This window comes from Calonectris borealis, chromosome 3 (assembly GCF_964195595.1).
Source record: "Calonectris borealis chromosome 3, bCalBor7.hap1.2, whole genome shotgun sequence".
NCBI lineage: Eukaryota > Metazoa > Chordata > Aves > Procellariiformes > Procellariidae > Calonectris > Calonectris borealis.
Window position 1 is genome coordinate 68,681,493 of NC_134314.1, and position 22,709 is coordinate 68,704,201.

General features: G+C 43.0%; 1 protein-coding gene across 1 annotated transcript; it reads right to left on the reverse strand.

The window, feature by feature from the left end:
* Positions 1-387: 387 nt before the first annotated feature.
* RSPH3 (radial spoke head 3) lies at positions 388-11,409 on the reverse strand. The gene is made up of 9 exons (XM_075148121.1): positions 11,196-11,409; positions 10,852-10,939; positions 9,545-9,686; positions 8,094-8,239; positions 7,331-7,534; positions 6,106-6,268; positions 4,915-5,001; positions 2,394-2,663; positions 388-630 (listed from the first exon to the last, which is right to left on the reverse strand). The coding sequence occupies exons 1-8, from the start codon at positions 11,315-11,317 to the stop codon at positions 2,401-2,403; spliced, it is 1,215 nt and encodes a 404-aa protein (XP_075004222.1). The 5' UTR covers positions 11,318-11,409; the 3' UTR covers positions 388-630; positions 2,394-2,400.
* Positions 11,410-22,709: the final 11,300 nt, after the last annotated feature.

A 22,709-nucleotide genomic window follows, 5' to 3' on the forward strand; every position in this document is an offset into this window, starting at 1 on the left:
CTCCTCCAGCCACCTGTGTGCCAGCCCCCGAGTCACCCTGCCAGCGGCAAGACCTGTGCCACACAGCCTGCGTGTCTGCTGGCAACACCCCAAACAGGTGACAGCTACGCCACTACCTCGTATCCCTCTTCCCCTCCTTACTGTTGCTCATGGTTTTCCACTTCTCCAGTGACCGAGAGGATGTGAGGGGTCCCCTCCTCTGCCAATCTGCCCATCTGGGGCTGAATTCAAGTACAGGGCTATTAATGGAAAACTGCCAGTGCAGTATAAAGCTTCATGGCTGTATGGCCCCATAAAAACATAACCTGTTACAGCAAACTCTACCACAATACACAATGCTTGAGTTGTATCTATACATTCTAATGAAGTAAAAATGCAGGGCATACAATTCATTATTTTTTAATAATAATTTAAGAATACATAATAATGCCACAATCTATTTAAATACAATAATTCAACACTTCAAGTAAATTTTCTAGCAATCAAACACAAAGCAGGAGTGACAAAATGAAAATATTCCAGGTGATCACCTTCCTCTTGTACCGTTCCAAAACCAAATATTCAAGTCAGCATTTGTTTGAATCTTTTCAGGAATGATCCATGGTAGTCCTCTAGGTTATGCTAAGTCTCCTGTAAGTACATGAGAAAACAATCATTCAGTAATGAGGAATCCTTGCAACTGACATACAGTGTTCCAAAAATGAGCTGAAACATTTACAATTCTCATGAATCATGTCACGAAGCCTTTTTATTTCTCTAGATAAAATTAGCCTTAAGTTATTTACTTGATTTACCTGAAGTCACGACAGGAGTCTCTTATCACCATAGGAAAAAAAAACAACGCAAAATCTTGGTCCTACTGAAATTGAGGTAAACCTCCCACTGACTTCAATGCCTAAACCAGAGTTTCATTTCAAGCCTTCAATTCCAGTCATATGCATAAAAATAAATTCTTCTTAGAAACTTACAGACAGACGTAGTGAGAACCAGCTACCTTAATCTCATACATGTAACACATTTTGCAGGCTGCTTTGAGGAATCAATCATAAATGAAAAAACAAGCACACTTCGTTGGAATACTGTCAACTTAGCAAACAGAGGAGGAGTTTATAGGGGAATATTCCAGCTTTGAAAAGCATCCATGAGTGTGTCTGTCTGCAATTATGTGACCCCAGACACTCAGTTTTAACACATTCATATTATATCAAACCACTGAAAGGATTTGTTGGTGGTTACCTCTCATTACTTCTGATTTTCATCTACTTACAGAGAGAGGTAAATACCTGACACCTTCCAAGGGTGTAAGGTACACATTTTCTATGTAAGCAATAGCTGCCCTGATTATCACTGGATGTCCTAGCCCAGGATGGAGGGAAGGCAGGGTCTGCCTGGGAAGCCACATGTACAAGTGAAAAGTCTGGACGTCCCTTTTTGAGGGTATAAGATGTGGAGCAGGTACTTGTCTCTTCAGGTGTCATTCCTGACATCCCACTCTCAGACTGGGATCTGGCCTGCTGGGTTAGCACACGTCTCCTCTGACCTGCAGAGAGGAGGTAGCATGAAGCAGTCTGGATAAGGCGGGACTTTTTCCACAGGCGCAGCTAGCAAGAAGGTGTTGCTGCAACGGAGTGCAGGTGTACTTTTATGAGGGGGAATGCCCCACTTGTGGAGTTGGCCTGTGAACAGACAGATACATGTGGCAGTGCAGGCACGTTTTGTCAGTCATGTCTGGTACCGTTTCCAGTGAACCAGCAGGACGATTACAAAGAAAACTGAGGCTGGACTTAGCACATGGCTCCAGCCCCTCAGCAGTGCTCCAGGAGTCAGGAGGCTGAGAAGGATTTTGCACTGGCAGAAATTCCCAATGGCAGATAACTCTTTGAACCTGAAGAGCTTCAGGAACAACAGCCTTTGCTCTATTACCTCCTGAGATGCCCATCCAAGTTTGTCAGGAAAGGAGAGAATAACATGAATGAAAAAAAATTTATCTAAGTGCCATAGCAGCTACCTTTCAAAATAGGGAAAGTAAGGAAATTCTGTTCTGAGAACGTTATCAAAGCACTGCAAAGGTTATTAGGATGCTCTCAATGTCCTTCTCATGACCTTCGAGCATAGGACAGCATTACTTTTCAACTGTAAACATTACTTTTCCCAGGTTTTTGATGGATTGGATTGTGTAGACGGGGATAGAATTTCACTGCCATTCATTGCACCTCTCTCTTGATTCTTACAGCCTGAAATCAGCAATGTTGGCATACGGAAAACATGCTTTAATGCACTACTGTTGCTTAGGTTCATCCTTCAGCATGGCTAGGGCACAATACTTGTAAATAGATAGGAATTTGTTTCTTCTTTCAGCTAAGTCATTCATCTCCATTTACTTGATGACTTGCCTGCTTGTTACTCAGTTTCCAAATCCTCTGTTCCTGCTTGATCTGATTCTTCTAACTGGAAAGAGATGTGACGTGAAGGCTGTTCCTCAGCAACAAGTCGGTCAGTCTCTTCTTTCTCCATGACCAGTTGGTTGGCAGCATCTGTCTCACCCGCCACCTGGGGTGCTGCATCTGTTGGCCTGGGCTCTTCAGCAGGTGCCTCTGTCTGACCAGACAGAGGTTGATGGCTAAATGTATCTAAGCGTTTTTCAACCACGGTACAAATCAAGGCTGAAACAGAGAAAGCCACCATTAACAAACATGGAGGAAAAAAACTATAATTTGAGATTATTTTATATATTACTGACCTATAACTTCTTAAACAGGGAAAAAAAAAAGAAACAACACTAAAAATGAAAGAATACTTGAATGATAAAAACCATCCCTGCTGTAGCCTAGATCCAGCCAAATGAGGGTTTACACTGAAAGCACTGATTTGAAAGGGTTCACCTGGATTGTTTTGTTGATTTCCTCACAGTTGTTCCTCACTTCCGGACCGGGTCACCCTGCCAGGAACAGGGACTGCCAGGTTGCACACAGCATGATGGTTTTGGCAGTAGGAAATACTGGAACTATGGGAGTCATCAAAAGATTTTCTCTTTCCAAAAAGCAGCTGTAAAGCACCTATTCTTTATTATTTTTGCTGTTTAGCCTTCGTAAATTTTTCTAAACATTATACCCCTTCCAAATCAAAGAATGCAACCAAAAAAAAAAAAAAAAATCAACACTCACTTTGATTTACATCATTTAAATATGAAAAATAGAGGCCAACAATGAAGGAAGAGAGGTTTAACACAGAAAATAGGACAATGTACAGGTACTAAAAAGAGCTTCATTGTTAATTCATGGGTTGACTTTAGTAAGTAAAAGGAGGAATGGTCATCTCTGAGAGGACAAACATAGCCGTCTTACACTGTGGGTGCTTCCCTTGTAGTTCACATTTTTTTTATTGGACAGTGACAAAATATTTTAAGTAGCATCTTCATTCAAATAGGTTAAAAATGGATCCTTAGAGATTTTTGCCACGCTTCTACGTAAGGGGGGGAAGAAGCCACAAACTATCTCAGCCGAGGCTCTGTCTGCCTCTACAAAACTTGGAGAATCTAATTTGCAGTTCCTTTTGCAGAGATGATGTTTACTCAACAATGGGTGATTGGGTATAAGTCAGGAAATACAGAGGGTAAATAGCAAAACAGGGACTGCTGGTATTACTTATTGGCCTGCTCCAGCTGCTCTGTGTATCTTAGAACTGTTGCAAGACCACAATATCTGCTTAAAAAAATTAAACTGAAAGATTTAATAGGAATGTGATAGATGTTCTCATCAATAGTGTATCCTGCAGCAACATTCTCCTTGGGATGTTTATTCAGTAATCACATACAATACTTCTTTCTTAAAAGGAGAGAAAATTCCCTCTCTTCTGAAGAGCTACATGAAGAAGTGATCCTTGAGTGTACATACCGGCACATATATCATAGGATAAAATACCTAACAGACCAGCTGTAATTATTCAAATTATACCCTAACAAAGGATCCTGGTTAAACTGAAAATAAACCCAAAGGAAACAAACACAACTGTAATTCAAACCCAAAATCACAGCAGGAGGAAAACCATAGGAATGAAAGATGTAACACAAGTACAAAGAGTGGTTTGATCTAGGACCACCACAGTGGACACGCATTCATCATAATTTTGTATTTCTACACAAGACAGAGTTTACATTGTTCAGGTTCAACTACAGCCTCTGAAGACTAACTAATGAAAGAACCTGAATACTTAGCTTGAACTAGCCCAAAAGACGACTGATATTTTAATCTATTTCAAAAGTAAGGACATGATTATTGACTGCTGAGGAGGTAAACCCTTGTTTTGATGAAAAGCGTTCGTCGCCTGACTTCTCAGTCAATCATAGCCTACAATTATCCCTCTCTTCTCCTTTCATGGAGGATGAACATATTACTCCATAGCTCAGGGGGCTTACACAAACAAGTTAAGAGACTTTTGTGGTATACACGTGGCTGTAGACAGGATGGGCTTTTCTGTTCCCACTAGCACAATCAGGCGCACTACAGAGAACAGCACAGCAATGATAGCTGTGTAACACATGAGAAATAAAAGTTTTATAGCAGAGAAAAGAATTGGTGTTCTTTAACCATTCTGCTTCTGCCAAATGTATTGCATCTCCCAGCATCAACACATCTCAAACAGCATAAAGCCAGCAGAGAGAGGGTGCAGCGTGACTGATACTTCTATTATTTCAGCTGGAAATCAATTACCTAGATGTATGTAGTAGTAGTTTTCCAACATGAAAAATGTTTTAATATAGTAAAAAAAGCCACAGGTACTTGGAGTTTTTGCTAAAATGACACCTGCTACCTTAACTCACAATGACCCTGTAAATGTGATATTTGTTCTGACTGGGTTAAAAACAATCAAGAACATCAAGCAGCCCAGATTACATTCCAGGATTTGGTAACTTACAGTCAAGCATTGTCCTCCCCAGAACCTTCCTCTCTAGTGTTTCTTCCACTTCTGTCATCAGCCACGGAAGGAATTCTGTCTCAATATCTGTAAGCATTTAGCAGGAAGAAAGAAAGAAAAAAAAGTCTTTTTATTAAGGATGAGTGACAGGATCTTGGGGCTGTTTTTCATTTGGTATGATCATTAAGGGATGAACATCCTTGCCAAAAGACACTTGCTTTGCAAGAGCCAGATGAAATCCCTCAGGTGTTGTTGGGTTTCTTATCTCATCCCTCTCTTACTGAGGTTGCTCATTGTTATGAACCCAGACCAGAGTCCTCTCAACTGCAGTGATTTTCAAAGGGGTCTGGCACCCTTGAAGGGCTAGCACAGATGAGATTACACTACAACAGTAATGTTCTAGTGAGATGAAAATAACTATCCTGAACAAGTCAGGAGAATAACATTTCCTGCCTTGCTTTCCAAAGACATCTGGCTTCTGGTCTGCTGAAAGCATTTGTTCCCTCTGACTAAAGAGCTCTTGCTTACCCATGTATTTCTCAAATCGTGCTCTTTGTACGCCGTGATCCCAAAGCCTGCCCTGTTTGCAAAATACACTCAGTTTCTGCATTTGCCCCATGACTCATTCTGGAGAGAGTGTATCCATTCCCAAGCTGTGGTCTGGGCACCTGTGTGGGGCCTGGGGAAGTGGGGTGCAGCAGGGTAGCCTATAAGAAATGCTGCTGATTCTAAAAGCTTGGAAGTCGCCAATGTACAACTCCGAAATTCTTTTCAGGGCCTAACTATAATTGACTAATTTCTCCATTGCTCTGATAATCATTAACAAAGATTGAGAATGACATACAGATTTCTTTGCCTGTCCTATCAAAATACATTTACTTCAATTTGAATCTCTCTCTCTCTCTCTCTCTGCTCTACCAATCCTAACCACCCATTTATTTCTCTCCAATTCAAAAGCAGCTCTTCTCATTGTAACACTGTCAGCTCTTGCTTATTCTTGGTTACTTGTACAGATAACCAATAATGTTTGTTTTAAAAATTTGAGTTTGGTAACTCTCTCTTCAGCCACAAATATAAATGAATAAAGTCTTGTGACATTATTCTAAACCATAGGACAATAAGCTATGTTTTATGGTTGTTTATGGTACCTTTATATTACTCAGTTCACATATTAAAAAGAAAAATACAAACCTCTTTCTATAGGGTCATAAAAAAACCCACTCTCGCGAAGATTGTTGAAGACGGAGGGAATGAGATCAGCCAGGTAACGCTGAGCGAATGCCCGAGCCGCAATTTTCTCTGTGGTCTCTTTCTGTTTCTGCAGCATTTGCATGTGCTGGAGTTTGCGACGTTCCTGTCAAGACAATATTGCATGTAAAACTTTCAGGCCTTTAGTCGTTACTCCTTTGATCTAGACTTTGAAGAATCATCACAGTGTGAGAGTCATAAATAGCAAAGATAATCAAAAGTACCGATACTTATGGCCTCTAACTTTCACAAAAACTTCTCGTGTGAACAAGTGCTTGAAAGCAAGCTTGTACTCAATCTATGGAGTACTAAAATCCACAAGGACTAGAGGAAAACACGTTCCTTTGGTATACCTTTTCTGATTTTGGCAAGTCTGTAAAATAAGGGCCTTGTAGCTGGCCAAAGGAAACCCTTCTCTGATACCTTAGTATGCATTGATCTCATGACTCTCTGCTTTATTATTGCAAATAAAGCTGATCGTTGGCCTTGGGATGAGATGAAGTTGGGTCAGGATTTCCTGAACTTTTCATGTTTCCAATTTTATATCCTATTTGATGTAATTAAAGATTAAAACTCAAATTGGTCCAGGAAAACATGGAAAAAAACCCAAATATATAAGGCTGATGAATAGCGAGTAATTAAGACTTGTCCTTTCTATTTACTAGACAGTACTAATATAGCTTAATACTTGGAGATCTTGAGAGGTATGTGTGCAGATACAGTAGGTGTAGGCATTGAGTGTGAAAGACTAGGAGGTACCTCTCTTACTTTCAAGCTCTGTTAGTATTCATTTAGCAGTTGTTATAATGAAAAGGCTGCACCAGGTACAAAGGGTACTGTTGGGTTTGGCCCCTTGATCAGGTGTCCGAGTACACCAGGTCACTGGAGCATGAGTGCTCCGAATAAACACAACAGCATGGTTGGGTTGATGGTTGGACTCAATCATCTTAGAGGTCTTTTCCAACCTTAATGATTCTATGATTCTATGATTCCATGGTGCTGGTGCATGAGAGCAAATGGCAGAATGTAGCTGTATGGCACCAAAATGCTTTGAGGAATATCAAACTTGACAATACCCTTTTCACAGCTTGTCTTTCAGTACTGGAAATGGTTTTCTCTCTTCTGATGAGCATTCAGACAGGCCTGTTCTGCTCTTAGGAAGTCCTACCTTCTCCTCTCTGTATCGCCTGTCCTGCTCTTCCAGGCGCTGTACTTCAGCAAGTTCTGCATTACGCAGCTCTGCATAGGCACGCTGATGTGCCCACAGCTGGGCCAGCTCTTCTTCCTCCATGACTTCCAGCAAAGCTTGCTCAACCGTTTTCCCAATCAACACTTCCAGGATTGGCTTGACTTCAACGTCAAAGTCAAACAACTGAGGATGGGAGTGAAACAGAGATAAATGTCCCTTGATCACAATCACTCTTAGCATCTTGGCAAGGAGAAAAGGATGATGAACAAAGCCCTTGTGCTGAAGGCAGGCCTGAGAAGTGCAAGTGGGGGGGGGGGGCAGTGTCAGCTAAGGCAAGAAGCATGAACGCAGCTGGGGGCTAAATGATGAGTGGGCCAGAGTGAGACACCACACACCCTTCCACAGCCACTGTGGGGACTGCCAGGGAGAAGCAGAGCACTCACCTGGCCCCTATTTCTGCTCACCTCTATTGGCCTTCTCAGGCCAGACACTATTTCTACAGGGCAGAGCATTTCTCAACATCGTAGTTCTTAGCTGAAAGCAGCAGAACCAGTGCACGTGGAGAAGCACCTTCCTTAATTTTGCACTTAACCTCCCAGCAGACATTTGAGGACTTTTTTTTTTTTTGCATGTTCTGTGAGGATAAGTTCCTTTCTGTTTCTGCCTCAATTTTGCATCAGAAATGTGTTTTGTATGGGAGACATGTTTTGACAGCACTTGCGAACCTGACTTCGGTTCATACCTCTCCTTCTTCTATTTGCGTGGCCACATCTTTTCCCGTTTTGGCTGGTATGAAGAGTGGAGTTGGTGGTCTGTCCAAAAATGCATCTGTTTGACACTCTGTATCAACCTCTATTATCCGGTCACTAATCTCTTCCAAATACAGTTCTAGAAATAAAAGCACAATGAATGCTCCAAGTTGGATTCTTTTTATTTTAACTCAGTTATTTTTGATGACTCTACAGGGTGAATTATATCCAAAGAGTGAAATAAAATGTCTTCTATAGTTAAAAAAAAAGACACCTCAACTTAAAACATAGATCAGTTTGCTGCATAGGCCATCTGATGCCACATTCTCTGTAATGTCTGGTGCACTTCCTAAAAGGACATTTCACTTTGTAGGTTTCAAAAGTCAGTCTAGAGCATTTCAGCCCACCTTGCAGAATAAACAATTCTTGATAGAATCAACGGGATAGGACAATTTCAAAACAGAATAATGATTGCCCATCTACTAATGAGTAATATTGAAAACATACATTTTTCTCCATTGTATGCAGCAAACCACAACACTGGATCTACTGGGTTTTAAGAATGATATTGTACTCCTGGCCCCACCAGAAGTGACTTTGAGGTAACCACACATCTATAACAACATGTGCTCGATTTGAATTATAACTGTCTGTCTCCTACTGCAGCCTGACTCAGATAAAAAGGTCTGTGGAGTACTTAAAATTATCTTCGCTTGTCAGTGGAAAGGATATGAGACCAAGACTTCCACACTAGATAGCCTCCTTCTGCATCCAACAGAATTCGAATGGTGAAAAGCCACTGTGTGCATTGGAGGTGGTGTAGGAGGTTCAGCAGGGCTGGGGCAGAGGGAACGTTCAGAAGCCAAAGTCTGCGTCTGATTAGCATGTAACACAACTGTTTTCCCAGTTTGTAAATCAGCCCAGTCTGAAATGGTTTCCAGAGGGCACAGCAATACATTACACTCACCTCATGATTACCCCACTGCCAAATTTTGTTTTTCCTACAAATAAAATTGTTTTCCCACAAATAGGGCCGTTTCCTATTCTAAATTAGGGTGTGTCCCCCAATTTTTAATAGTGGTTTTATTCTTACATACGACTGCACTCTTAAGCAAAATTTCTAAAAACCCTCAATTTTAAGCATATACCAGACTGATGATACTGGAAAAGGAAAGAACAAATGAAGAAGTCTTGACTAGTGTTCAAGAATGTACACTGAAAAACAGAGCCTCTGGGAAAATGTCACTAATTAGTCAAGTTTATTAAATACAACTAAAAATAAGGGGTTATACTGGAAAGGATTAGAGAACCTCTGATTCTAGAATTCTGTGATTCTAACCTTAACCCTATGTGATTCTACCAACTGCATTATCAATTTAGTAAGTGAATATAAGTCAGCAAGTTTTTGTTTTCAGATTAATTTCAAAAAAATTCAGCCTTTTACCTGTCTGCACATGAATATGCTCTCTGCCTTCCACAGGCTCAGGTGTTCTTGGTTGCATTTGCTCTTTTGCACGCTTTCTAGCCAGTGCTCTTTTCCGTGCTTCCCTCTGCCTTTGAATCTCAAGGTGATTGGGTTGGGTACTCTGAGCAGGGATGAAGAAGAAAAAAATCACAAACCAGAATACACTTTGTACTTGAAAATAGGACTAATTTCTCTCTGCAGGAAAATTAAAGTTGTTGTTTGATTTTAATGCTACAAATCTAGCATTTCAGATTTACTTTTCTGGGTTCTGATCCTAAATTTTCAGTTACCTTAAATTTTCATGTAGGGCGTGAAACTAATAAGTTTTGCTAGCTGTCTATAGGCACATACTAATGGCATCTCACACTAAGAGCAATCAGTTGCTATTTGGAAATGGATATTTTATACAGAACTTTGCTTTGCAAGATGAAGTATATTGAAATGGCATGTTCTTGCTGACAAGTGAGAGTTTCTAAGTAAAGCTTTAAGAAGGTCAAATGGACTTAAATCCAGTTATCATATTATCAACAGAATTATTTGTGAGATAAAAATTATAGGTTCTTTATTGCTGATGAAGCAAAAGAAACCCATATTTTTATATTCAGTACTGTGTTTGTGAATTGAAATGAGCATCACTTTCGAACTTGTTAAACAGAACATATGTGAAATTCACTCTAAGAAACAGCTACTGAACAACACAAAGTTATTTCCACAAAGTAGCTTTTAAAAATACAGACTGCTTTAAACTCAAAGTTTGATCAAAGTATCTATATAGAAATATTCTCTGAAAATAAAGTATCACTAAAACATTTACTACTGTATCAGGATAAATAAAATACTTTTCCCTTCACACAAGCAGCTTTTGCATACAGCTGGACCATTTAGCTCTGCTTCTCTAGTAGGGTAATCCAAAGTCTACCCCAAGACTTAATTTCCCCAAGAGCTGCTATTCTTACTGATAACACCTGTGGATGCATATGGTAACAGATGATGCAGTGATGACTTGTGCTTAGTATCATTACACTAAAGAAATGGAGGGAAAAAATAATCAAGCACTTAATGGGGAAAAAAAAAATCAGAACTACAGAAGTTCATGGGAAACTAAGTGCCTTAAAGAAAGGCTGAAAACAGTCGCATACTAGTTTAACTGGAGAGCTTCTAACTGTCTGAAATATTTTAAGTAAAATTACAACTTCAGTAGTTAAAATTATTAATGAGGAACAGTTTTCCTGCCCTACCTGTTACTTTTCAACAAAGCGGTAGTATGATCTACATAAAAAACATACCACAGGTATAACTTGAAGGGCGTAAGTGTTGCCGCGCACCACTCTCCTGTCATACATGAGATTGGCGTAATGAACGGGTTCCTTTTCTCTGCAACATCAAGCACAGATAGTTATGGTTACAGAGCTGCAAACCGTATGCCAACGCCTCAACAAGCCAGAAGGACTTTGAAAGGCCAGAGGTGCAAGTCCCCCCGAAGAATTCCCCTCCCTCGGGCGGGGACGCAGGGCGCCGAGGGAGCTGGGGTGAGGGTGAAGGAGCGAAGGGCAGGAGGGGCAGCGGTGCCCGTTCGGGGCGCGTAGGCCGCGGGGCTGGATGGCGCGGCCCGCCGGACACCGGCACTCACGGCTCGGCGGCGTCCGGCGGCGCTCGGTACTTCGGGCGGGCAGGCAGGGCGCGGGGCTGGCTGCAGTAGCTGTAGGGGACGGCGGGGGCCGCCACGACCTCCGGCTCGCGGGCGGGCAGCATGGTAGGGTCCGGCCGGGGCGCGGCGGGTCCGGCCCGCAGCAGCCGAGCGGCTCGGTGAGGGAGCTGTAACGGCCGCCCGCCCCGCGGCAACCGTCTCCAGGGCAACGCGCGAGCGGGGCGGGGGGAGCGCGCCGCGCAGGCGCGGGGCGGGAGGGCGGCGGTGGCCGCGAGGCGGTTGAGGCGTTGTCGAGCGGCAGTTGGTCCGGTTCCCTCTCACGCAGGTTTTCCTGCCAGGAAAGAGCTAACGGCTGAGGGAGATTTAAGGAGGACGTGCCAGGCACTGGGGTCCTTAGCGGAGAACAAGCACTTTAACTGGTAACGGGTTTGCGCTCGGCAGCGCTGCGGGGTCCCTCCTGGGCCCAGGCAATGAGGGAGTTTAACCGCGAGGTGTCACCGTCCTTCCGCCTCTGTACAAGCTGCTCAGGGACGCGAAGGTCTCCGGTTAAACTGACGGTGTCTTAACCCGACCTGCAGTGCCGTTCGGGATGCAAAAATCGGCTGGCGGATCGCAAAAACCTGTCGGGTGATGTGCTGCTGGCTCAAGTACCGGTGTCCTGAAAGGTATCGCAAACAGCTGCACTCCTAGTTTTTTTTTTCCACACAAGTACACCACACCGAAAAGGTGTACGATGGGAGATGGGAGCGTGAGGTGGGCCCTCAGTACACCATCCCGTGTCCATAGTGAGCTGCACTCCCTGTCATGACAAATCATGAGGACATGTTTTCAGATTCTATGAAAAATTTCCATTAAAAGAAACATAAAAGCAATTAAGAGTTACTGATACAGCGATAGCTCTTTTTTTTTAACCCATGTGGGTAGTGATATAAAGGCTTGATTACTCTGGCAAGACTGAGTATATAAAATAATCCATGCCTTTGTTTTGAAATCTTTGGTTCAAATGTAATTCGCGGGTGAAATGCTATTTATTTCAGCTCAGTTATGTTACTGTGGCAGATGTCTGTGCTCCATGACAGCCCTGTGTAGACAGCCACAGACAAGAGAACTGCAGGTAGCAGAGTGCGCTTCATAGGAGACCTGCAAGGCATGGGGGAAGCTGTATAGCAAGAGAAACTTTCAGAAAAAGAAGTAAAAAAACCCACCCCAAACCAAAAAGAACCCTACCAAAAAAAACAAGGCCAAATGTGGGAGGCAAAGGAAAAGAGGAAGGAATGGTTTTGTAATTAATTAACAGGCAGCTGGCAGAGTCAATACAGGAATGGGAGTTGTGTTGACTACAGGATTACCAGCTGGGTGGTTGGACAAGAGGATATGGGGCTGCAGGAGCACAGTGCAAGTGTCACTGGGGTGGGAGGGGAGAGCAGTCCTTCAGTATTTGCTTGTGTCTGGGCAAGCAAAGTTAATGAATGAACAGCTCGGTCCAGCCAAGCCAGAGCACTATGGCCCTTAAATTTGACCAGAACCAGTACAACCCTTTGATTTTGGGGACCTGACTTGTATTTTCTGAAAATTTGAGTCGGGCTATATACCTATTTCTGCTTTTGGCCTGGGGACTTGAGATCTGGGGAGACATTTCCAAGCTGCTAGGGTCACGGTGTTTTCTGTTTGCATGAAAAAATAGCCACAGTATAGCCTTCAAAAACGTCAATCTGTACACATCTCGTAAGGAATTATTTGAGTGTGCTTCCTGAACAGCCCTAGAAATCTGGCTGGAATGGACTGGGCAGGGAGGCGGCGAGAGGAGAGCCTGTAACCACCTGAGCAAGGATTCCTGAGGAGCTGCGTGTTACACACCCGTTGCCCACAAATCTTGTGAAGATGAAGGCATCTTCAGAAGCTGGCCCCAGCCTGGTGTCTCACCTGTTGGGTGAATTTCTCATTCGCCTAATATGTGCACTGATTGAATGGCAGCAACTCTCCTACTTACCTCTGTGAAACACTGGTAAAACACTCCTAAGTTACCAGTTGAGTGCAAAAGCGTTGCAAGTACTCTGTGGAAGAGGCAAAGGTCTCTGGCTTTGTGGGTTAGCAGACCTTTGTAAACGACAAAGCCATGTCCAGGAAAAACCTCCGCTCTTCTCCTTTGCCCCCTTTTATGTTGGTTTTTTGCTAAAAATACCCCATGAGTTCTGGAACATTTCATGTCATCACAAGATTGACTGCAGCAGGAGCCAAAACCACATTGATTGTAATCAGATGGCTAGGCTGCCATTCGTACCCATAGCTGCACTCCAGATTTTACAGTCACAGTGGCTGTTTCACATATTCTTTGGAGGATTGTCTGGGACATGCACAGATCTCAGCGCAGGAGGTACTGTCTGGAAAGTGGGCCTGCCTAGCAAGGAAAGAATCCGCTCCCGTATGGCAGCTAAGAAAGGTCTTTTGAGGTGCCTTCAGCTGACTTGAAAGCTGCAGAGCAAGGGCTTTGTCTCCTTCCAGGTTTGCCGTGGGTCTGTTAAAATGCTTTGGAGCCACAAACAGATGATGTTTTTTCATTTTCATGAGAATTTCCTGGCACTGTACCATGCCTTACGGAATGCTCCTTGGCAGTGGGCTTTCTGGATGTGAAATGAGTTTATTCACAGCAAAGCAAGTGTGAAGGTGTCAGCATCTAGTAACAAAAGATGTGCATCCACCATTTCCTCCAGCACCTAGGATGCATTCAGTAACCACTGAATGACATCTTGAAATAAAATATAAGGGGTCTACAGTGCTGAGACTGGGCTTTCCTGGGGCCCTAGCTTGGATGTTGCTAGCTTAGGAAACTCTGTGCCACAGTGCATTGAATAATATGATGCTGCGCAGAATAGCTGTGTCCAGTTTACACTATCTTAACTTTCTGCAGCATTGCATAATTAAGAAAGGAAGGAGGTTTACGGAGCTATTTTGGATATAGACAATGCTTAATTATCAAGGAAGGACATGGAGGGTCATATTGCCTTCCCAGAGCATTGCCTTCTGTCTGGAGAGGACCATGGCTGCTTTTAAAACTACAGGAATTCTTCCCTGATGTAGTACCGTAATTACCCAAAATTTGGGTTACATTTGGTTCTCCATGGTCCTGAGATGGAATTCTAAGCTGTGGTTCTTACCCCTCTGGGCCTGTAGATAAAGGGATGGAGCTCCCAGTCTTGGAAGTAACTCTACTTGAGGCCAACATGCCATTGCCTTCAAGTACACATCACAGAATCACAGAGCAATCTAGACTGAAAGGGACAAATTCAAAGATAGATCAGATTGGTCAGGGCCTTCTCCTGCCAGGTTTTGAAAACCTCCAGGGATGGAGATGCTTGGGGTAGCCTTGAAAATCCCAAAAAATGAAAATCATGCTGCTGCTAATCAATGCCCTGAGATGTCTGACAGAAATACAGAAAACAGTACAAACATGGAGAGCTATCAGTGTGACTGTAAAGATGAAAGAATTGCAGAGCCCAAATGAGGTGCATATGTACTATTTGCCCCAATGGTGTTGGATAACAATTAATAGAAGTGCACTGAAACCTGCTTTTAACTTGCTGCAGTGGTGTGATCAAAGAGAATCAGCAATATTGCACCAGTATTGTATCACTGGTGGCTGCCAGCCCTCAGATGGTGTGCTGGTTTTGGCTGGGGTAGAGTTAATTTTCTTCATAGTAGCTAGTATGGGGCTATGGTTTGGGTTTGTGCTGGAAACAGTGTAGATAACACAGGGATGTTTTCATTACTGCTGAGCAGTGCTGACACAGCGTCAAGGCCTTTTCTGCTTCTCACACCACCCCACCAGCGAGTAGGCTGGGGGTGCACAAGAAGGTGGGACACAGCCGGGACAGCTGACCCCAACTGACCAAAGGGATATTCCATACCATATGACGTCATGTTCAGCATATAAAGCTGGGGAAAGAAGGAGGAAGGGAGGAACGTTCGTAATGATGGCGTTTGTGTTCCCAAGTAACCGTTATGCGTGATGGAACCCTGCTTTCCTGGAGATGGCTGAACACCTGCCTGGGAAGTAGTGAATGAACTCCTTGGTTTGCTCTGCTTGTGCGCGCAGCTTTTGCTTTACCTATTAAACTGTCTTTATCTCAACCCCCGAGTTTTCTCACTTTTACTTTTCTTATTCTTTCCCCCATCCCACCGAGGGGGAGTGAGCGAGCGGCTGGGTAAAGCTTAGTTGCTGGCCGGGGTTAAACCACAACAGATGGTGTCTTTGCTGCTGTTTGTAGTCACTAGGTTCAATGCATCCATGATATACAGACATTGCCTACATATAGGCCTGGTCCTAATAGTGAGATACTCAGTTTTTAAAAATATGAGAGTTTTGACAGATGAGAGACATAGAAGGAAAAATAAATAAATACCTGAGCTAAACTTGAGTCCCTATGGTGACATCAGTATTTTTTTAAGTAGGGTTGTTAATCTTGGTATGTAATTTTGAATAGAAAAAATTGCAGATCCTATCACTCATGTCTTCAAACCAAATTATTAAACTTCCTTTTCTCTGTAGCAGCACAGCTTCCTCTTGACCCCAGTCCCGAGCTCGTGGGGTTGGGCAGGACTGGGAAATTCCAGTTCTGAAGGCCTTCATTTCTCCAACACTAGTCAAAAAAGAGATTTTATTTTTCATGATTTCCAGCCGATATTAACAATCCTGCTTCCCCCTACCACTTCACGTCTGACGCTCAGCACCATTTTCCCTAGGTTCCCTTCCCTCCGTGTGCCCCACAAGCATTGTTTTTCAGTGTGACAAGCCTGCTCTCAGGGCTTGCATTCTTGCCCTACGCCACCATGGGACTTCAGAGCCAGTGACTGGAAAGAATTATGGAGGGGTGAGAGAGCACCTTAGAGGGTGGAGCAGAGCACACTTGATTTTAAACTACCATTCATTAATTGGAAAATCAATTGTTGGTGGCCTTCTTACTTAAGCTCAAATAGACTGTGTGCTGCTAATCCCTCTCCATTCCTTTCTTACCACTCCTTTCCTTGAACAGGGCTCTCCCAGTTGTCTTCTTTTTGGCTCAGGAAGCTCTGCCTTATTTTCCATCTCCCTGTATTGAGGGCAGTTGTTCAACTGCACTAAACTTGCAGAGTAAGAAACAAGACTGATCTGCTTCTGTTACCCCTTCACTGTAGCCTCGGTGTTTGTCCATCTTGAAATAAATTGCCCCTTATTACATCTCTGGGAGGCAGAGCACTATCATCTGTGCTTTCGTGCAGTTAAACGGCACAGTCGAAGAGCTGCACTGGGCAGGAGGCATGTGGAAAAACGCTGATGTTGAATAACCTAACTACAAGTCTCCAGTCTTTATCTCAAGACCATCCTCCCTGATCACCTATAGAAAACTAGTGACTGCTCTGCTTTTTCACAGACCCAAAGACTTCTCAAATGCCATGTCTTCTGGTGTCGGTAGCTCGTAGGATGGACGTGCACCTGCATATTGTATCATGTAATGTTATGCACTCCTTGGAGTACAGCGCTCTGCGAAGTTCTTGAATGATACTGTGGTTACGTTCTTATCTCGTGACCAGTTGTGCTAAAGAGAACTGGTTGGTGAATCACAGGCAAAGCTGTCCAGCTGCCCTTGCTGTGTGAAGTCACAGCTTTATGACAGGGACATAGAATTCACACCTGGAAGAGTGGGGGGAAAGATGAGTGCAAAACCTCTTCCTCAGTGCACGGACGAAGTAGGCAGGGATATGCCCTATATATGATGAGGTTGAATTGCATGGCCCAAGACTGTGCACCAAGCATGTGGAAAAGTAGACAAATCTCTAATCTTTATCGTAAGAGCATCTTCTCTGATCATCTGTCTTAGAATCTGCTTGGGTTTGGCCTCAAAATTTTTTAAAAATACAGTTTTATAATTTTCAGCTTGGCCTGTGTGATACTGAAGGTGCAGGGTTTGAATTTGGACTATAGCATCTGTCAAGGAAGTTGGTGGGAGGTTTGTGGGTGGTAGGAAGGAAGAGTTTCAAGTAGCCGTTGGATCAGTTCTGTAAATAGCTGGTTGGCTAAAGAGCATGTTTTGTTTAGAAAATGTGAAGCCCTTCATAGAAGCCTTTTCATATTGTTACCCAGCAGTCAACGGAGTCAAACCCTGTTTGGGATTCGTGAACCATTTGTTCAGACTTATGTGATGGCACCTCAGGCTAGAAACAGAAAATAATCTGTGGTTTCCTCTCCCCTTGTAGAAGAACATGAAGAATTTGGAATAGGCTTCATTCAGAAGTGAGATTTAAATTGATATATTTATCACAGCAAATGGAAAAGACTGATTTAAAACGATAAAAGTGATGCATTCTATAGAAAAAAAATTGACTACATAATTAGCATTTCTGAGTAACAGAGAGACATAAAAAAGCAATTGTTCACCCAACATCCACAGAGACTTGCAGTTGGCTATGTATATGAGAGTCAGCTGTCCACATGAGGTTATATCACTTCTCCAACAGTGGCTGCCCTTTCCCATGGATTTTTCTCTCTATTATTGTCAGACTTTTTATGTAAAAATTTGCTTTCTCTTCTGAATTTTTAGCCTTCAGAAGCTGCTCTGAAGTTTTCACTCTGTTCTGATGACACATGCGATAAGGACTGACTGCTAACAAAATTCAGAGAAAAATGTAACCAGAGCGCCTAACCAAGGTGGGTTTCCTTTTCCTGTAGTCAGAAATTGTCCTCATGGAGACACACAATAGCCACAATAACTGCTATCTGGCTAATGCTAGCAGAGTAGCAGCATGTTTTAATCACCTGAATTTTGGACGTGATCAGTTATGGACATGAAATGCTTGCTGGGTTGGACAACCAACCAAGCCAACTTCAAAGTGAATTTGGTTAACTTCATGGCTGAGCTTCCAAGTTAACTTGGTGAATGAGTTTCTGTGTTGCTTTCCATCTGAGACAGGCAGATTCTGCCATGCAGAGGGAATGTGTACCAAGAAAACAGCTTTTCATGCCTGCTCCACGCAGCTCTTAGTGCCCCCTGAGTCTGCAGAGCAGTGGAGAAGCAGGCCTGCTGTCTTCAGTATGTCTTAATAGGCAGGTGAAATGGCTCATGCACCCGTTATGGAAGACATGATTTACATTGAACAGAAATGTAGGATTGCATGAATGACACTTGAAAACATCTTCTTTTCCTGAGAGAGGGAATAAATAAATGGATTTAAGGGAAGAAAGATAAAGTTATTCTCATGGAGCTTTTGGCAGTGAGCCACTGGGGCATTTTCTCGGCGTTTTTTATGAAGAGGTTCCCTTTATAGGGATCCTGTGGGGGGAAGTGTCTCTGGACACTTGCAGGTGGCAGAAGGATAAAATTCCTGACAACTATAATCCCATCTTCCTCTAGGGAACCCTTGAGCTTGGAGGTCCTGGAAAAGAGGCACTAAAAATCAGTGGCTGCTTAACTTGAGAACTCTTTTATCTACTGTAGGCTATCATTCAGGATCCTGGGCTGCCTAGCTATATTTGTTCAAAGCTTACTCCTGTGATAGCCAACTGCTGTCATCTCTTGGCCTCATTATGGCAAAAATTTTGTTCTCTGGGTCAAGAGACCTGCCTGGGTGCAATGGGAAGCTGAAATTGTCACTTGCAGTGTATGGGTGAAGAATGAGTCAGCCTGGGAATAAGCAGTGCTGGTGTGGTGCTGCAGCAAACCACTTGCTCTCCTGTGATGAACCAGCACCAAAACCAGAACAGGCAGTAGAGAAATAAGAACTCCCATTCCTGGACTAAAAATAATACAGACGGGATTTTTGTCTGCTGTGATACTTCTTCCTGTTGTAGTTGGAGACATTTGATACCAGTATTACAAGAGGGAACATTATGGTAAAAAATAGTCTGTGTGGAACTCCCTACAATATGTAACTGAGTTATGAGGCAGTAATTTTATCATTAGCTTTTAACATTAGTACTAGCTTTTTAACATTAAAGTATACATAGTCTAATCAGGAATTGTAAAGCCATCCATTTTGGCTTTAGTGCTACAGGAAAATATAGAGATCTATTTCTAAGCAAAAGGCTGAAGAGATACAATCCCGTTACAAAAAATTTCCTGAGTTCTTGGCTTTATTTTAGGTGTCAGAATTGTGGAGCACAGTCACATCCTACAGAGTGGTTTAGTCCCAACCGAAACATAGTTCTGGGTGACAAACAGGATGCCTTACCTTCCCTAATACTAGCTGTGGAACTCCAAGTGATGTTTGTCAATGCAGGGCATGCAGTCTTGTCCTCCATTTACATAATATCCAAAGAAGAAGGTTGCAAATCCTTTTTCATCAAACTAGATACAGTGTAAGAAACTCTGAAGAGCCAAGTGCACCTGAAAAAAGAAAGCCAAGTGTCTGTGTTGTAAAGAAGTAAATGGCAAATACAAAGTGTGGACAGTGACACTCCAAGCTACTAGTTAGTAGAAAGTTGATGGAATTCCTTCCATTAACATTTTTGCCATTTGTACCAGCAATCTCAATGTTGCATCTTGTGCCTGGGGTATTCAGGTAGCAACCATGAGAGGACAATACAGAAGAAAGATCTTATGCAGACAAGCAGTTATGTTTTGTTCTGTGACTACATCCAGTGAAGGGCTTTCTTGGGCTATGTTGCGGCAGGTATTACAGAAGGTGTCCATGGTAGTAACAATTCTCTTGTGCATCATTGTTAAGTGGCCAGCAGTTGTTCTTCCTTGGGTGTGAAGGATTCACGATCTCTTTAGTTTTTGCACTTCCCAGAAGGAGATGCCCTTCAGATAACAGCTTTGAGAGGAGGTCAGACAGGTGAGAAAGCTTCTTCCTCAAGACCTTGCTTGTAGAGGCAGCAAAAATCAATGTACTGACAATGCCTTTTCTCAAAGAATGTAAGCAAATTACCAAAAATATCCCTAACATCATAGGTTGTGAATTGCTTTGGTGAGGTGTGGGAAAAAGTGGCTTATTTTGATTTGTTATTTTACCTTAATCGAGCTCCAAATCTTCCAAAGTAGCTGACAGCCCATACTTCCCCACAGCGAGAGATGTGCAGACCCCTTGCTGAAGTCCCATAAAGTCAAGGACCTCTGTTCATGGGAGTTTCATCCTAGAGGCTTTCCATAGTTACAGTTGTGAATTGAGGTCATCACTGGACCTTATGAATTGTGTATTTTCTCCTGTAGCTTGCAGAGATGTTTCCTTCTCCTATTCTGATTATCTGCCTATGCAGAGACTAAAACAAGGCGGGGGGAGGAGGGGGACTGAAACTAGATGAGTGTTGGTGGGGCTTATTGCAATAACCAGTGCAGATATGAGGGAAAAATGTAGAAGAAGTGGAAGAGGAAAACTGAAATTGGCTGACTGAAAGAAGTGGGTCTGGGGATGGAGAGGGCAGAAATTAAATTGGGACTTTGACAGCAAGTCCACAGGGATAGATCGGGTTTGGTTCAATTAAAAGGTAAATAAAGGGATGAGGTGAGGAATGCAGGCTGGGAATGGGGAAGCAATGAAAATGGGGCAGAGATGAGGAGTCAGGAGTGGAGAAGAGGAAGGTCTGAGTCAGAAGGACCCAAGCTCTGGAGGGGGGCAAGCAGGAGGGCTTATACTTGCTAAAGAATGCTTCCTTTGAAGGCTTAGATGGAGCCTAAAATCCCAAGTTTTACTGTTTCTCTGCTGTCAGTAAAAGTAAGTGTCAGCCCTAGATTATAGAGACCTACATTCAAGATATCTAAATGTGGCATCTACGTGTGAGGTGGGAGTCTAAGCTCCCATCACAGTCAGAGAAGATTTTAGGGAAGGATTCAGCTGCCTAAACATCTGGACCTGCATCCACTTTTGATGCCTTAGAATATATCTTAGAATTAAGATACTCAAATGACTGTAGACACCTACTTTCAGTGCTGTGTTCCACCTGCACTCAACTCAGTCCCAGGAGTCCAGAGAAATACTCAACTGCAGACTGTGCAGAAGATGAGACACAGGCTTACATAAATGCTTGCATACAGATAACTAAATGTAAGTGTCTATGTCTGCAGTCTGCATCCGAGTGCCAGTCTGAATGTTTGTGAAACCTGCAGGCATGGTATCTCAGCCTTCACTAGTGCTTGGCCACAGAATTGATGACAATGTGCTTTTGCTGTAAGTTGCTGTCCTAATTCAAGTGGCGGAGAACACGAGTTTGCAACTACGCAGTGCACAACATGGAGAAGGAAGGAGAGGAGCATGTTGCTCCATGAGGAACTCCCTTGTTCTTCTGTTGGCTCTTTCAAGTCCTAGAAATTCAGACATAGCCATACGTCCAAAGCCTGGGTGCCCTGCTAGGCAAGGCGTGCTGGGGAATGCCAGAGTTAAAACTTTCTCTTTTGCTGCACAGCCTTGGTTCCTCCCCAGAGCAGGTGCATCCTGTGGGGAGGAACAGAGTGCATCATGTGATTGAAAACAACAGCAGGATGCAAACACAAGGAACTGAATTCAGGCTGCACCAATAGTCTTAATTCCAGCATTGCCTTACACAGCAATGGCTTGGATCTTCTGCTTTAATACTGCTTTTTTCCCTCTTTCAGTCTTATGTGCCATGTACGTTTAGAGTGTTTTCATGAAATTTAATTAGAAAATTGGATATGTGAAGCAAGCAATGCTGATGATTAATCTAAGTAATCTGTGGAGAATAGGAGGCTTGCTGTCTTCATTCAGCTCTTGTACCAAATAAGTCAGCTCCAACTGACCCAGCTGTAAATTGGTATTTGATCTTTCTGGCTAAGGAGTCAAAGACAGCTTTGACAAAGGCACTTTGATAATTCATTGGATATAGCAGTTAAAGGGCCTTACTCTTGGAGGTCAGGATAATTGGGCTGGATACTTGAATGTGGTATGGTGGGCTGGTAGCATGATAAAGCTGTTTTCTGAGCTGAAGGCAGATGAGTAAGTGCTAAAGCAAAACTCTCTGCTTTCTGTGTCATTCTAGACTTTGAGGCCTCCTAAGTGCTTATATAGAAGAGAAATCCCTTGTGTGAAGGGACGTGACATGAAAATAATGCTGACTGAACAGGCAAGTCTTAAGAGATGGAGGAAGAGAAAAGTTATCTGTCATGAGGGAGTAAATCTCTTTTGAGGTCCATTTATATTCAGATTTTGTTTAATCATGGTGTTTCCTAGACTTGAAGAAATGCAAGAGCAAGGTGAGGGGGACTGGGCCACTCTTTCACCTTACCCCTTGTTTGTTAACAATGTGTAGAGCTCCTCTCTGTTATACTCATCTTCCTTTTTCTCCCTCTATTGAAATGCCTTAAAAGAAATTCCAAATGGACTTTGTTATCCAGGAGCTGGAAGATTTAGGCTCATCTATATTGAATATTTAGAACCCAGGTAAGCTTTCCGAGTGTGATTGTCATGTCTGCCTTAGGACACCTTGGACCTAAAGAGAGACTCTCCTCATCTCTGGTGAGTGACCGTGCTTATTCTCCGTGGTTTTTCTGGTGTGGCTACAGGACAGGAAAT